This window comes from Phaenicophaeus curvirostris, chromosome 12 (genome assembly GCF_032191515.1).
Source record: "Phaenicophaeus curvirostris isolate KB17595 chromosome 12, BPBGC_Pcur_1.0, whole genome shotgun sequence".
NCBI lineage: Eukaryota > Metazoa > Chordata > Aves > Cuculiformes > Cuculidae > Phaenicophaeus > Phaenicophaeus curvirostris.
The window spans coordinates 9,818,767-9,832,782 of NC_091403.1; the positions used below are offsets into that span (position 1 = coordinate 9,818,767).

General features: G+C 42.1%; 1 protein-coding gene across 1 annotated transcript in view; it reads right to left on the reverse strand.

Annotated features, from left to right (window-relative positions):
* AGBL1 (AGBL carboxypeptidase 1) overlaps positions 1 to 13,118 on the reverse strand; it is a 278,150-nt gene extending 265,032 nt beyond the window's left edge. Inside the window, exon 1 of the mRNA XM_069867250.1 lies at positions 13,010 to 13,118. Coding sequence (XP_069723351.1) covers positions 13,010 to 13,060 — 51 coding nt within the window. The 5' untranslated portion in view covers positions 13,061 to 13,118. The remainder of the gene's footprint in view (positions 1 to 13,009) is intronic.
* Between the last annotated feature and the right edge of the window lie 898 nt (positions 13,119 to 14,016).

The window sequence follows — 14,016 nt, forward strand, 5'->3', positions numbered from 1 at the left end:
GTGAGATCACATAGCCCTCAAACTGTACACAGGGCAGCCAAAGGGTCTGCCAGAACAAGACACGTGGTCCAACAAGTTCTTGCTCCTCTTCCCAGTCATTAGAGATGAATCCCTCTTGCTGGCTCCTGCATGCCCCTGTGAGGCATGCTAGCAACCCATTTACCTAAACATCAGCCGTTTTCATTCCTGCTGATGCTTAACACCAAACCAGGTTCTATGCATCAGCCCAAAGCAGCAGTTGTTTCATACCATGGAATACAGCAAGTACTCATAAAACTAGTTCCCTCTCTCTGGACTGCTGCAAGCAAGTGGGGGGCTTTTTTCACACCCTGCAGTGACCTGAAGGTATGTTTTTTCTTACCCTTGTTTGCACTTGGGTGTGATAACCTGCAATATTTTTTCAATAACACATCAGGTCAGCACTGAGTGTAATAATGACATACCCTTCACAATGGCTGGCATCTCGTTCAGGCGACTGGGTAGAAGTAGTGCCGCAAAACCATCTTCTAACATGCTATTGTACAAGGCTTTGCTCCTATTCCTCAGGCTTCAGGGGTTGTTTTCAAGGGAGATATGCTACATCCTGTGGGAATTAACTGCTTTGGGGGAGAGATGGGTAAATTACAAACTTATCTCTGGATGCCTTCAAAACACTGAAGGTGTTGAGATGTAACAGCTTGGCTTGAGCTGAGTGCTAGCCAAAATAACTTGGTGAATAACATGGTGGTAATCATCTGTGCCAAGGAATCTTACTATATTTAATCCAATAAATTGCACTAACATAACACCTTTCATCACAGGATCACAGATTTATTCACAATTATTAATTAACACCTGCCCAACTGCATCCCTCGTCAAGAAGATCAGATTCATTGTCCCTTACTTTCCTGGTGGGAAATATCACCCTGTGGTGGAAAATTCACTTAGTCAATGCCTGAGAGGATAGGTGGAAGAGCTACATAGCTATTCCAATAAAATGAAGCAGAAAGACTATCTGCACAGAAGTGTTACAGCTCCCTATCTCACACTTACTTATCTCCATTTATTTGTAGGGGGCTCAAAGATTTCCTTCTTTGAGATAAGACTTCTCCTCCCAGCTTCACAGGAGTAAGTGCAACAGGAAAGACCTGTCCCCTGCAAGGAATCGTAATGCCAGACTGAGAGAAGAAAGGGGTACTCACTACCAGTGGGTCCTAGCCCTATATATGAAACAATTCATCCTGTGTCCAAAGACAAGGGAGGTGGTCATTTAATTCATCCTTATAGTAATTAAGCGGCACAAAGACCATGACCTGATCCTTTTCCTAAGGATGTCTTACCTGTTTTGTCACCAAGACTCCAAGGTGTTTCACTTCAGAGTAAGTTTTCATCACGTCTGTACCACACCATCAGTGTGCCACACTAATAAAATGTATTCACATCTATGTGTCTGCAGGGATTATGCTCTGATAAGCTGCAATGCCTTGGATCCTGTTTGCAAATTGCTATTTTCTTTCTTTTCTTTCTTTTGCCAGAGTCCTCTCTATGTTCTCAAAGAGAAGATGGTCCTTGTATAGAAGTTCCTCCTGATACAGAGTTCCTTTGTGTCACTTGCTCCTCTCACTAATGCATTTCTAATAGCGCAATTACCTTATTATGCAGAACTGATGGTAAAACACATTATTATATAACCTTAAAATGCTTCTGTCAAATTGGAAGTGTTAAAAGAATGAGGAAACTTACAGATAAATCAAAACGTGATAATCTGCAAAAGGCTTTTAGACTTTCCTTTGAATACTTCTGATGTTCTTTCTGTAATTTCTACTGCAGATAAATTCTCTCAGGTTTCATCTCTTATTTCACAATAAGTTACCTATGACATCTAAAGATTTTGACTAGATTTAATGTCATATCATTCACTTTTTTCCTCCTTTCAATCTACTTTTATTTTAATGTCAAAATTATCCTAGCGTTTTTCACACCCTCTTAATAAGTTTCTATAAGGCATCAGCCATTCTTGCACAATGATCTTTATATGCTATGCATCTTAGTACCTACTGTTTATTGCTGTTTCTTGGATTTATTCCTATATTTTTTATTACTTTAGCTGTTACTGAACTATTATAAAATATTAATGTTTCATTCAAGTGTCTCTCTGTTACAGCTGCTTAACGCAACTCCTACCCAAACTTAATAGGGAGGGATCTGTTTTTCCATTCAGCTGTAGTTTTCTTTTCCTCAACTAACAATGAAAGAGCAGCATAAAACACGGTACTGTCTTTCTTGGTGAGATTTTATGGATGTCAGTCCAGAGAACACTCTGTCTTTCAAAGAAGCAATGCATGTGGGAATTAATAAAGTTTTTTTCAAGCAATGGCATTTCTCAAAGTACAAGGGAGTTTGGAAGATCATTGGAAAATTTCCAGGTGTACCTGCTTTTTAATAAAACCACAGATTTTGATTATTATAGAAAATGTGAGTATGTGCAGTTGGCAATAAATAGCCATAATGAAGATGCTGCTATCCTCACTTCCTCTCTGAAGTTCACTCTCAGGCGCAGCACAACAAAGCCACAAGAGTCCTTATGTCTACTATGAGTCTGCCCTGGCACTTGTCTGAGATAATGCTTTGTACATTCTGGGCTTCTCTCTATATTCCAGTCCTAACACTCCTATTTGCTACACATTAGTCTGACATTGACTTGTACAGGCTGATGAAAAGGATCACCATAAGCTACATTCTGGTTTAGAAAAACACCAGTCCTTTCTCTTGCCAAGGTAAGTGTCCTTATGTGTCAATCTACTCCACTTTCAAAAGGGCTTTCTGGAACAGCAATGAAAATGCCTTTAATCAATCAACACTTAATAATGATGATTGAGGTATGGGTAGAGGAGACAAACTGCTAATAACTATTATTAGGCACAGCTTATTTTCTTAAGCGATAGAACCTTAAAGTGAAAATGATGAGCCTATTTTTCCCATCCAGTCTAAGTAAAAAATCAAATAACAAACGAAACTTGGCATCTATAATGAATAGCAAACTCTGTTTCAAAATTCTAATGATTCAAAGTATTATTACTGGTAATGTAAAGCAGAACATCTGTCTAACTGCATTGCTGAGACCCATCTGTCTAGATTTAAACAGCAATCTCTTAAAAGCAAAGCCTTCGATTCTGTAAAAAGGCTGCCAAGTTTTTTAAAGGTATGACAGGGTTATGTCATTTTCCATCCAGAAGGTAACAAAGCTTTTTATTATCTTTAGTCTACAGTCTGTGAAAAACGCAGCAGCAAGCCAAAGCCACCAGGTTAAAGGAAGACAAGATTGGGGTTTTATTCAGCCCTTGTTACTTCAGTTTAGTAGCTCAGAAGCCCATGCAAACCAAGTGCTGATCAGTGAAGCTAAAACGCATTTTATTAGTTCAGTGAATGAGCTCACTATGGTGTTTGTGCTCCAGGAAAACGTGACAGGAGTTAAATTTAAAAATACAAGCTCTTTGTCCTGTCTGAGTCTCCTGAGCTGAGATCCAGGCTAATGAGCATTAGAGACATTGCAAAGTGAGAGATGAATGAGAGCTCTTACTCCTACTGGCGCCTTTCTCTGTGCAGCAAGGTGGTGGAGCTTCTGCAGTAGAGCAAACCTCAGCACTTGCTGAGCCCACAGGCGTGCGAGGGGCAGCTGTGATCCAGCACACCCTGACCAAGGAAGGGAGGAGCATGGTGCCCCTGATGTGCCATCCTCTACAGTTTACACACTGTTTATCTTCATTTTACTGAGAGGTCCTGTGGACTTCACCAAACCAAACTCTGTGAGCTGTCTCTCCTGAGATACTCCTGTGCAGAAACAGGCTGAACATGTGATGGCATATGAATAGTGTGAAAGGAGAGGACCTATAGTATAAACTATGTATTCCAATAGCAGAGCGATGAGGAGGGACTTCTGAGGTCATAGATTCACACATGTCTTGCTGAGATTTGGGCATATGAAGTCTTGATGTCACAGTGGACTGATCTCTGAGAGGAAGGTGAATTCTTTAGTGAATACCCAGTAAGAAATCTGGTCTGTGTCAGAGTCTGCCTTCAATGTCTGCAACCATTGCCAGCATGGAAAGACCACCAAAAAGTAGTTGTTGTGCCCTATTTTATTTAAGCATGTTCTCAAGGAGACCTGTTGATGTAAGAGTGTTCCACAGACTTTGTTAGACATAGCAGGGGAACGAACTCAGCTAGGGAGATTTCCATCTGTTTGATCAGCCAGCCACTCAGACAACTACCTTTTAGACAAAATCCTCCAGAGTTTGCTGTCAGTGAGATACAGCCACTGCTGCTGGAGCTTTTGAAACAAACTGCTAATAAGCATGATTTTCATCTCAGAGAGAAGGTTGCTTCAATGCATCTCTGCTTCCAGCTGTCCCCTTGAAATCCCTGTGCATTATGAGGAGATCGAATGACCTAAGCCCAATTGGAAGAGAGATTGTCAAAGAAAAACAGAGCTCTCTCCTCTACTTGCAGAACTCTAACATGGGGCAACAGGCCAGTCAAACACAGATTTTCCCAAAGAGGAGGCCAGAAAAATCACAGCAGCAGCAGCACTGCTTTTCCCTAGCCTCTTCAGAAACTATCTCCATGTGGTGCTGGTTTATTCCTGGAAAAATAAGAGGGTCAAAAGAGGCAGTTCAATTTGTTCCTCTGACTTCATCAGATAAGCATTTTAATCACAGGGAAAGGTCAGGTGAACTATTCTCCCTCCTCCCCTCTTTTGCAGTGCAGACAGGTGGGCATTCACCATGCCAAGCAAACTCTTTATGGAAGATTCTCTTTCTCTCCCTGACACGCTCCTGCTTGCCAGGGTAATCCTGAATAAGATGGAGGGCCAACTTTATCTTCACTGCAAATCTGCTGGTTTGGTCTTTCAGCAGGAAGCCCATAAAAAAAAAAAACAGAGGATGGTTAATAACGACAGGCATTGCAGTGATTTAATCCAGGCCGCATTTGTGTCATCTGCTAATGGAGTCAGTTATTCCACCCTTTGATTTGGGAAAAAAATGTGAATTTAAACTCCCTTCACCCTAACTTGACAGACCAATTTTATCTCCGTTTACTGACCAAATAGAGAAATCTCGAGGCACAGACATTAAATGAGTTTGATAGAGGGAGCTTGTAACAGTCTTGAGAATAAAGCCCAGGACTCCTGCTTTAGGTGTCAATACACCATCATGCTCTCTTTTGAAAGAATGGGAATAGGTAGCAGAAAGTGTGGTGGAGCAGATGGGCCCAGGGGAGAAGAGTCTGTCTCTGTTTACTACAAGGATCAAATTCCCACTGGGCCTAGCAGGAAGACTCTGCCTGTAAATTACACTGAAAATTAATGTGCATAAAAGGCTTCACAGCAGTTGATTGCAGTAAAACACAATGCTGTAGTGCTTCCATGTCTCTAGTGTCAGAAAAATATATTTTTCACTTCCAAAGCATCCCGTGTTGAAAGAGGGGGAAAAAAGCCAAGATTTCTTTGGTAGAGCAGTTATTTCTCCCGGAGAACACTTTCACATCAAAATTACTCAATTTTCTAATAAGAATCATCATGGAAGTTTTACTATTCTCATTAGTTTCACCTCAGCCTACAGCACCTTTTGGAAGTAGGCTGTGCTCTTCCAGGAGAACAGACCATGAGAAGGAAGAAACCCAACCTTAAACCCCTAAGGGAAGGAGGTTTAGCTTTGCCCAGGGAGCTTCTTGTCAAGCAGATGCTCTTATATCAATCAACAGCTGTTTTAAAACATTCATTCTCTTTTGTGAATCTTGGTAGTGCCTGTGGGCAGAAAGGTCTCTACAATGTTATCTTTGTCCTCTCTAGAAGGCGTCTTATGAAATGAATGACAAATTCTTGACTACTGAGACCTTCATTTCTTTATGATATGGTAGGTCTCCACTCTGTAAAATGAAGAGCATAACAGTGCAACAGATCAAAAAGACATATTAAGTCATGGATATTAACATGGTGTGTCTCCACTAAGCTGTGGAGGAGAATGACCTTATTTTAGGGAACATTAATCTTTTCTTCCCAAATCTGTAGTAGGATAAATTGTTTTCCCTGTGTAAAAAGGCAAAAGATTATCCAGTTCTGGGAAATCTGAGTCTTCACACGAGGAATCCACCTAGACTATTTTTGGGTCAACTTCTCACAAATATGAAAGAATCAGGAAAAAAAGCAGTAGGGTTTGGGGTTTTTTAAGTTATAACAGCAAGTTTATAGGGTGGTTTGGATTCTTGTTCTTGCTTTAAAGTCATCTTTAGTTAAACCACCATTTCTTAAATTAAACTGTTGCTTCTGAAAGAATAGCACATTAGTGATTTTTGTTGCACTTGTAGCTTCTAGGACTGGAGGCACTGATGACCCATTGATGTGTCAATTGAGATGGACAATTTAGTTGTTCAAGAACATACCATCTGGCTTCCCTCTAAGACTCATTCCTCACCTCCTGCAGCAAACTTGATTTTGCCAATGGGAAGAAGGGAGATGGTTTTCTTCCTGTAACAACTATTAGTGAACTCTCTGTTGGTGTCTGTAGACACTGCTAAAGTTAATCATTATCAGCCCATACGTTTTTTTCAAGACAACTAGCTTTCTTGTGCTTTTTGCTAAACATAATAAACTTCCATTCAAAGATGTCTATGAACATATTTTCTACCACAGACATTTTTTTCCCCATTGCAGGTAAAACCAAGAGAACTGGACCAACTCATTAAATGGGAAAATTTGTTGAAAACATCTCTGAGGCATCAAAACAAGATGCAGCATAATACACTGAAAATAAGATTATGTTATACAAGGAAAAACAAGCAAGATCTATTCAAGCGAATGCCTCTCTGTATGAAAACATCTCTTTTCATATATTTCACAGAGGGAAATTATTGAAGCCCACGAAAAGGAGAGGGTGGAAATTTTCCATTGACATAAAAATATTGATGCAACATACAACACCTATGGAAGCTAGATAAGCACTAACAATTATTCTTGACTTACAAATAGATAAGCAGATGCATTTGAATACATTTTTACACTGTATGCGAAAGATAAGTATACTAAAGAAATGCATATAGTTCCTTACACAATGTAGTTTAATGTGTGTTTGTGTCCATAACGCAGCAGTTGTACAAAAATACACAATGTAAAGCTGCTTGATATGGTACAATATGCCATTATATTATACCCAAATAGTCTAAGTTAAACAGCTTGACCATGAGTGCAAAGTCAGACCCTCAACAGCTAAGAAGTACCAGTTTTAAAGTGTTTATGTTGTTTCATTTGCTGCCCAAAAGTAACTGCATTTTTTAACTTCATCACAACTTGTTTTATTTCACAAAACCTCTGCTTCCAGATGAACAGTTCCTGCTGCCTGGAAAATCACCCCACATAGCTTTTTGTCCTCATCATTTATCATGTGGTTCTGTGCCTTATTCATTTTGCAGAATCCAAGCCCTGCACTGAAAACGAACTATCAATTTACTCCTCAATTTTTTTACTGTTGTCACCAGAATTTAAGAATTTTTTTTCCAATGTTCATTGCCTGGTTTCTCAAATACTGATGTGAGGCGTAGTGGGATTTTTAGCCATTTTACACATGATTAGCTCAGATGCAGAGGGTTGTAATCCATTTCTCCAGACCTGCATTCAGCTGATTTAGCAACATGGCTATCCCACCACATTTATATTTCTGCAGCAAGGGAGAAAAGAGTCTCCAGGAACATTCATGACACAGTCTCATTTGTTCTCAAAGCACAGGCCATCTGAGGCAAGGATGAGGGACAGCAGAAGATAAACTGAAGCCCACTTCCCTTGTTCAACACAGAGGATTCTGTTCAGACTCTGACTGCAACATACTCTCTTGCCCAGCATAGCCATAGTTAACTGCTGCTCTTGTCAGTCTCTGGATACATTTTGCACCTCGAGGTCCTGATTTCTCATTAATGTAACTACAGGAAATTCTGGATTGCCCAACTGGAGGCATTTTCAGAGGAGATGGCACTGTGCTCAGATAAGCACCTGCAGCCAGCCTGGGGACAGAGAGTGAAATTCTGGTCCCAGCTTGGCTGGTGGAAGGTTTTCAGCAGTCCAAGATGTGCCTCAGCTTCCTCTGAGGGCTTTCAGTGTTCTGCACTGACTCACAAGAGTGCCAGACCTCAATATTGCTTTTGTGGCCTGGCAGGAATTTGAGATTAATACATGGATGCTAGCCTCTTTCTTCCTTTCTTTTTTCTTGCTTAGCAGTGCCCCGTGGTGGTAAGCCAGGGATTGTAAGGAAGAGATCTGGGTTACCTTTAGATTCTCTTCGAACAGGAAAGAGATAACAGGTGAGTTGAGACAAACAAGCAGGGACCTTGAAAGTTGGGGTGGAGTCCTGGACTAGCTCTACAAGATTGTTTGCAGAGAATTATTCCTTTTCTTCCACAGTTAAAGCAAAGAAACAAACTCATGCAGCCAAAGTGTCATGGACAAAAGAGAGAGGAAAATGCTGCTGAAGTAGTCAGTGTTTCACCATGAAGGGTTTCCCACCGAGTCCAATAGCTGAGTGCCTCAGGTCCTAAATGCACTACTTTTTCTGCTTCAAAACGAGAATAGTTTTTGTAAGGAATAGGAGGACAGTGTTCACCGCTGTTCACTTTAGGTACAACAATTTCAGTAAACTAACTCAGTTAATGAACAACATAAAAATGACCGTCTGCTTTTGAGTTGATTTTTGTTCCCTCTAAGGCTACTCCACTAAGCCCTACCTGCCAAGCTGCCTTCCATAAACATAGATCCAAACTTCAAAGGCTCCTCTATCCCCAGCCCAAACCAGTGAGCATTCTGCTTGCTGAGCAGTTCTTGGGATTTTTGCATCTATTTTTTTCAAATCTCAGCAGCTCTACTGATAGAATAAGTGCAAGGATGCAGAGGAGACAAAAGCATTTCACAAAATGCATTTATATTGTCACTGGAACAGCAAAGATATCTTCCCACTTGTCTTTAGGATAACAATAACCCTGCCTTGTCAGCCAGCCAGCAAAACAGTTCGAAAGCAGCAGCGCAAAGGAGTGAAGATGTTCAAGTTAGCAAACAGTGAATCCTGTATCTGTTCTCTGCTGGGCACCATGGCCATTCAGAGAGAAATCCTTTTACATGAATAACCTCTTCTGATGATACATAAGATTGTGAGCTCTTCCCTTTTGCACTATAGTGTCTGAGAACCTGTGCAGTCCAACATAGTAGGATGTAGTTTGAGCCAAAGATCTGCCAACAGCCATGGGGTTGCCAGCTTTGCAGAATAGATGAACAGAGACTGTGGCTTCAGGAAACATGTGAAAACCATGCTGAGAGCCAGCAGGAAATCTGGGATTCCTCAGGCAACACAGTGCGTGCTGCCATGGAATAAGGAGATGTTCTTGTGAGTGATCAAGGCAGGCTCACATCTGGACCTGGCAAGTGAGGAAAAGAGAAGAGAGAAAGCAGGGGAAGAATAAAATGCTTCTTATTTAGCTAACTGGTTAGAGGATGGAGTGAAATGAGGGCCAGGAGAACCAGGATTAGGAACTAGGATGCTCCACAATCTCAAGGGATTTAATAGTCTGGAACACAATAAAATATACTGGCTTAAGTTTTCTATTGCTCTGCTTAGCAACCAACATCTGTTTTGAACAAACTCCCAGATAGCCCCTCCTGGCAATAAAATAAACAAAAGATCTAATCCCAAGTCTCTTTGGAACTTTGCATTAGGAAAGCTGCCTGTAAAATGGGATGTCAGACTTTTTCCCTGGTCATAAACCATACAAGGGGAGGCTGTTTATTTCTGACATGCTGTAACTGAGGAGCAGGGTGAGGCATAATAGCCAGCCCAGTCTTGGTCTAGGTACTGCATTATCTGTGTATGAAAGACAGAACAGATCTAGATCTGACGTAAGGAGGTCGATGTCAAGCAGTAAGGGATGGAAACAGAATGGTGTAACACTATCCAAGCCAGAAGGATGAGAACTGAGAATTGTAGGAGCATGTTGGAGGGGAAGAGTCAAGAAGAGAGAGCAAAGAAGAAGGTAACAAGGTCAGAAGAAAAATGAGAAAATACAGTAAACTCTTAAGAGCTCAGATCTGCCATTCTGACACAACCTGTGAGACAGGAAGAGGTATTTCTTACATGTGAAATTCACATTTTAAAGCTTCACTTTGTAAGCAATGAAGCTCTTTTTACCTACAGATCTGAAATGTCACATCTTCCCTACAGTGACATTTTGATGACAAAATGCAGCTGTGCTTTGAAAGCTATTTTTGCTCTTCACCTTGCCACTTTTCAGAACATCTGTACCACACTCAGCATTCAGGGGTTTGAGCTGTCTTTGGAGGATCACACTCCTTCATTGCACTGGGAACAGATTTGAAGAACTCAAAGACCAAATATGTTTATTCCCTTGACTACAGCAGGAGTTCACTTACAAAGTGCACAGTGTTCTGGTTCTGTTCTGCTTGAAACCGTGCTTACTAAAGCCAGGCTGTGAGAGTAGCAGTAAAAGAGTCTGTGCCAGGAGGGGATGGAGTAGATCATTCCTTTGGCTGAAGGTGATAGACCTTATCTCAGGTGGGGACGTTTCTCCAACTGAGAATAATAATCTGAGCCTGTGCTTGGAAACTGAGGTAGAAATTTAGCTCTGTGTGAGTGACTGAAGGAGAAAGAATGTTTTTATTCTGAGGTTCATAAAGATTGACTTAGTGGCTGAATGTTCTCTCATTCTTCACCTGAAAGCTTTCTGCATGCAAAGCAATATTATATGCTAACAGAAATGGAAAATACACGGCAATATCCTGCAGAATAGCCTGCTGTATGCAGCAGACATTTTCTTCATGCCCAATAAAAGAATATGAACCAGCACTGACAATCCAGCAGGACACAAAACCAAAGCAACCGTGTTTCGGATGGCTGTTGCAGAAAATAAAGTGTGGAAAGATATTATCAGCAAATGCAAACATCAACAAAAACTATTTCCCAGGCCAGTGCTTTCCAACTGTGTCAAGTAAGGTTCTTTTTCATCACCTGATTTTTGTAGGAGAGATGGGTGATGGTGTTGCAGTTATGCCAGTAATGTTTTGGCTAGAGGTAAAGGAAGGAGAGGAATCAGAACATACCAGCATTGTAATTGTCATCAAACACTTACTTTCTGTCCTCTAGCACTCAAACCTCTGCACCTAATTGAAGATACAGCAAGAAAGAATTTTACCCTTCCCTGAGTGAATACAGAATTTTTGGAAAAAAAGGCTCTTGTACCAAGGCCAGGTTTTGTAACATTGGGAATGAATTCTCTACTACCTCGCAACTTTAACAATACTACTACCTATTTCACTTGCAGTGTTCCTAACTGTTTCTAGTATAGCCCTCCATGTAGCTTTGTCAATGAATCGCATACATGATTTTAAATTACAACTCCTAATTTAATCCTGGGCTTTGTCCAACTCCGGATTATGCAGAAAGCACCAGGACTGTTGATGTTAGAGAGCATAAGAAAAAACAGATGTACACACAGCTCGCAATTATCCAAACTAGTAGGGAGAGGACTATAACTTGGATACAGCGAAAACATGATCTGTTACAAAATAAACTGTAAGAACATAAGGACAGGCTAATTACATTTTTAAGAAAAAAAAAAAAAAGGATAAAGTAGGACAATTTTCTTCAATGCACAAGTTTGCCTGCAGAACTTACTATCACAGGGTACCACAGAGGGCAAACCAGGGTTTGACAATAACATGAGAAATAGAAGTTGTTGGCAGGTACATAAGCTTGCGTAAAATTGTCAAGACTGATCAGTCCCCACAACTATCGTTTTGAAGGCAATTGTATATCACGGGGATTTATAACTCTCTCTACACACTTGTGGCTAGTCACAGAAACTTTCCCATTTCCATGAATCTTCAGGCTCATCCAGGAGCATAAGTCTGTTCTACACACTCTATCTCTCATTTTCTGATTTTGCAATGTGAGAGGTTTTGACAACACATGAAGCAGTCAGAGGATGCTGCACCTCACTTTTGAAACTCACCCTGCAGCGCATGCTGCCTGGAACTCCCATCCCCATGGAGCTCTGACCCACGTCAGCACAGCAGCACTCAGGCTCAGGGCACCTGAGAAACGCAGACAACTGGAATTTCACCTTAGGTCTCTAAAAGATGCTTTTTATGCAAACATTTGGTCTTGGAAAAATAATTCCTGCCCAATGACAAGACATTGGCTCATAAAAATATGTGTTCCCTCCCGAAACACACATCTCGTTTCCTAGGGTAACGCGTGGCTCAGCTTAGACATTTATCCTGCAAGACTAGGAGAAGCACAATCATGCTGGCAGAAAAAAGAATCGAGCGGGTCGCCTACAAGCAGAGGAAGAGATACCTCTCCTCATCCCATGTCTGAGCTTGTCTAACTAGTACGATTCTAGACCAGGACGCTTCTATTCTCTCTGCTCCTCAGGAGCATTTACTGAGTACACTCAATACCAGTGCCTCACCAATCTCAGCCTCAAGAGTTTTTGTCACTTCCCTGTGAGTGCTTAGGGGTCCTGGTGAAGACAATTTGACAGGGAGGAACTTGCTGTTTCCAGGCAGCTCTGTTTACTCGCCCCCCTCAGCCTTTGGATCAGCAGCACGAACTGCTGGGGCTTCACAGACTGACAGCGTGTCAGGTCCCATTCATTGCAAAGCAGCTGATTCCTCACACCTCTCTTGCTCCCCCACTGAATGCAGCAAGATCTCAGGAGCGGAGACTCTGCCCTCAGACACAGCTTGGTGATTGATACGTAGAAGTAATTGCCAGCATTCATCTTCAAAGAGCAAAACTTCATTTCAAAAAGGTTTCTTAGGGTGGGAGGCGCAGGTCAGGACTCCTGCACCCTGATGTTTCAAGAGACAAGCCAGCAGGGAGCTTATACGAACAACCTCAGCCCAACAGGTCACTGCTGGTGAATTAAAGAGAAAACAAGCCCAAGCACCTCTCTCATTAGTTCAAGCTCTTCTTACCTGAAGGGTGGAGAGAAGGACTTGCAAGCCACTGGCTTCTTGTTCTGCCATGCTTCTCCCCGCTCACACTCCCTCTTTTTAGCAGCAGACAAAATGCAGCTAGAAAGCAAAGCTTCCAACTTGCCTTGCTGCTGCCCCTGTGTTGTTTAAGAAATGAAGAAGCTAAACACAGATCCCCAGACACATGCACACTGCTACCACCAATAATCACAGCAATGCAACTCTAGACCTCAGCAGGAGAGATAAATGTACCCCCTCCCTCCGGGCTCTCCCACTGTGACGAGAAGATTAATTCCTATATAAAGAATCCTGGGGATTAAGTAAAGTGCTCAGGAAAGGTCTGGGTGCTTGGTGTGTGGCAGGGGGAGAATGGGGAGGGTAGCAATAGCAACAAGAAAGCAGAAGAGCTACAAACCTCAAAGAAAGCCAGGGAGAAGGAAGGGAGTGCGCTGGCTGCCTGACAGGCATTCCCAGCTGACCTGCTGATCCGTTCCAGACCCTGCGTGGACTCGTCTCCATTTGACTCCGTTCCAGTGAAATCAGAGACATGGAGAAGGCAGAGAAGCAGGAGAGATGCCCTCGGTCTTAACGAGCGCTGACAACGAACGGAAGATACACCCAGCATGGGGACAGGTGGTGTGGGTTTGCCGAGGCTCGCGGAGGGTTTTTGGCTTTCAGCCCTGGTGCTTCTCCTGAGTTGCAGCTGCTACACCCATAGGCAGTGCCCTGACCAGTGACCGTGGGACAAGGAGTGCCTACAGAGGAGCATCTCATGGTTGCACAGCAAAGGCCAGGGAGAAAGCCACCTCACAAGGTGGTGTTCAGGCAGGAGTTTACTCCCAGGGCCACTAAAGTGATTCACACATACCTATCTCTATACACAAGCATAGTAACTCAGAGCATAGTTCACTCCCCGATGCACAAGCCACGCTGTAGTACAGTTGTAGTTGTAAGCTTGAATTCCAAGGAGGGCATGGAATCCACTTTTAGCTTCAGCTGAATGATAT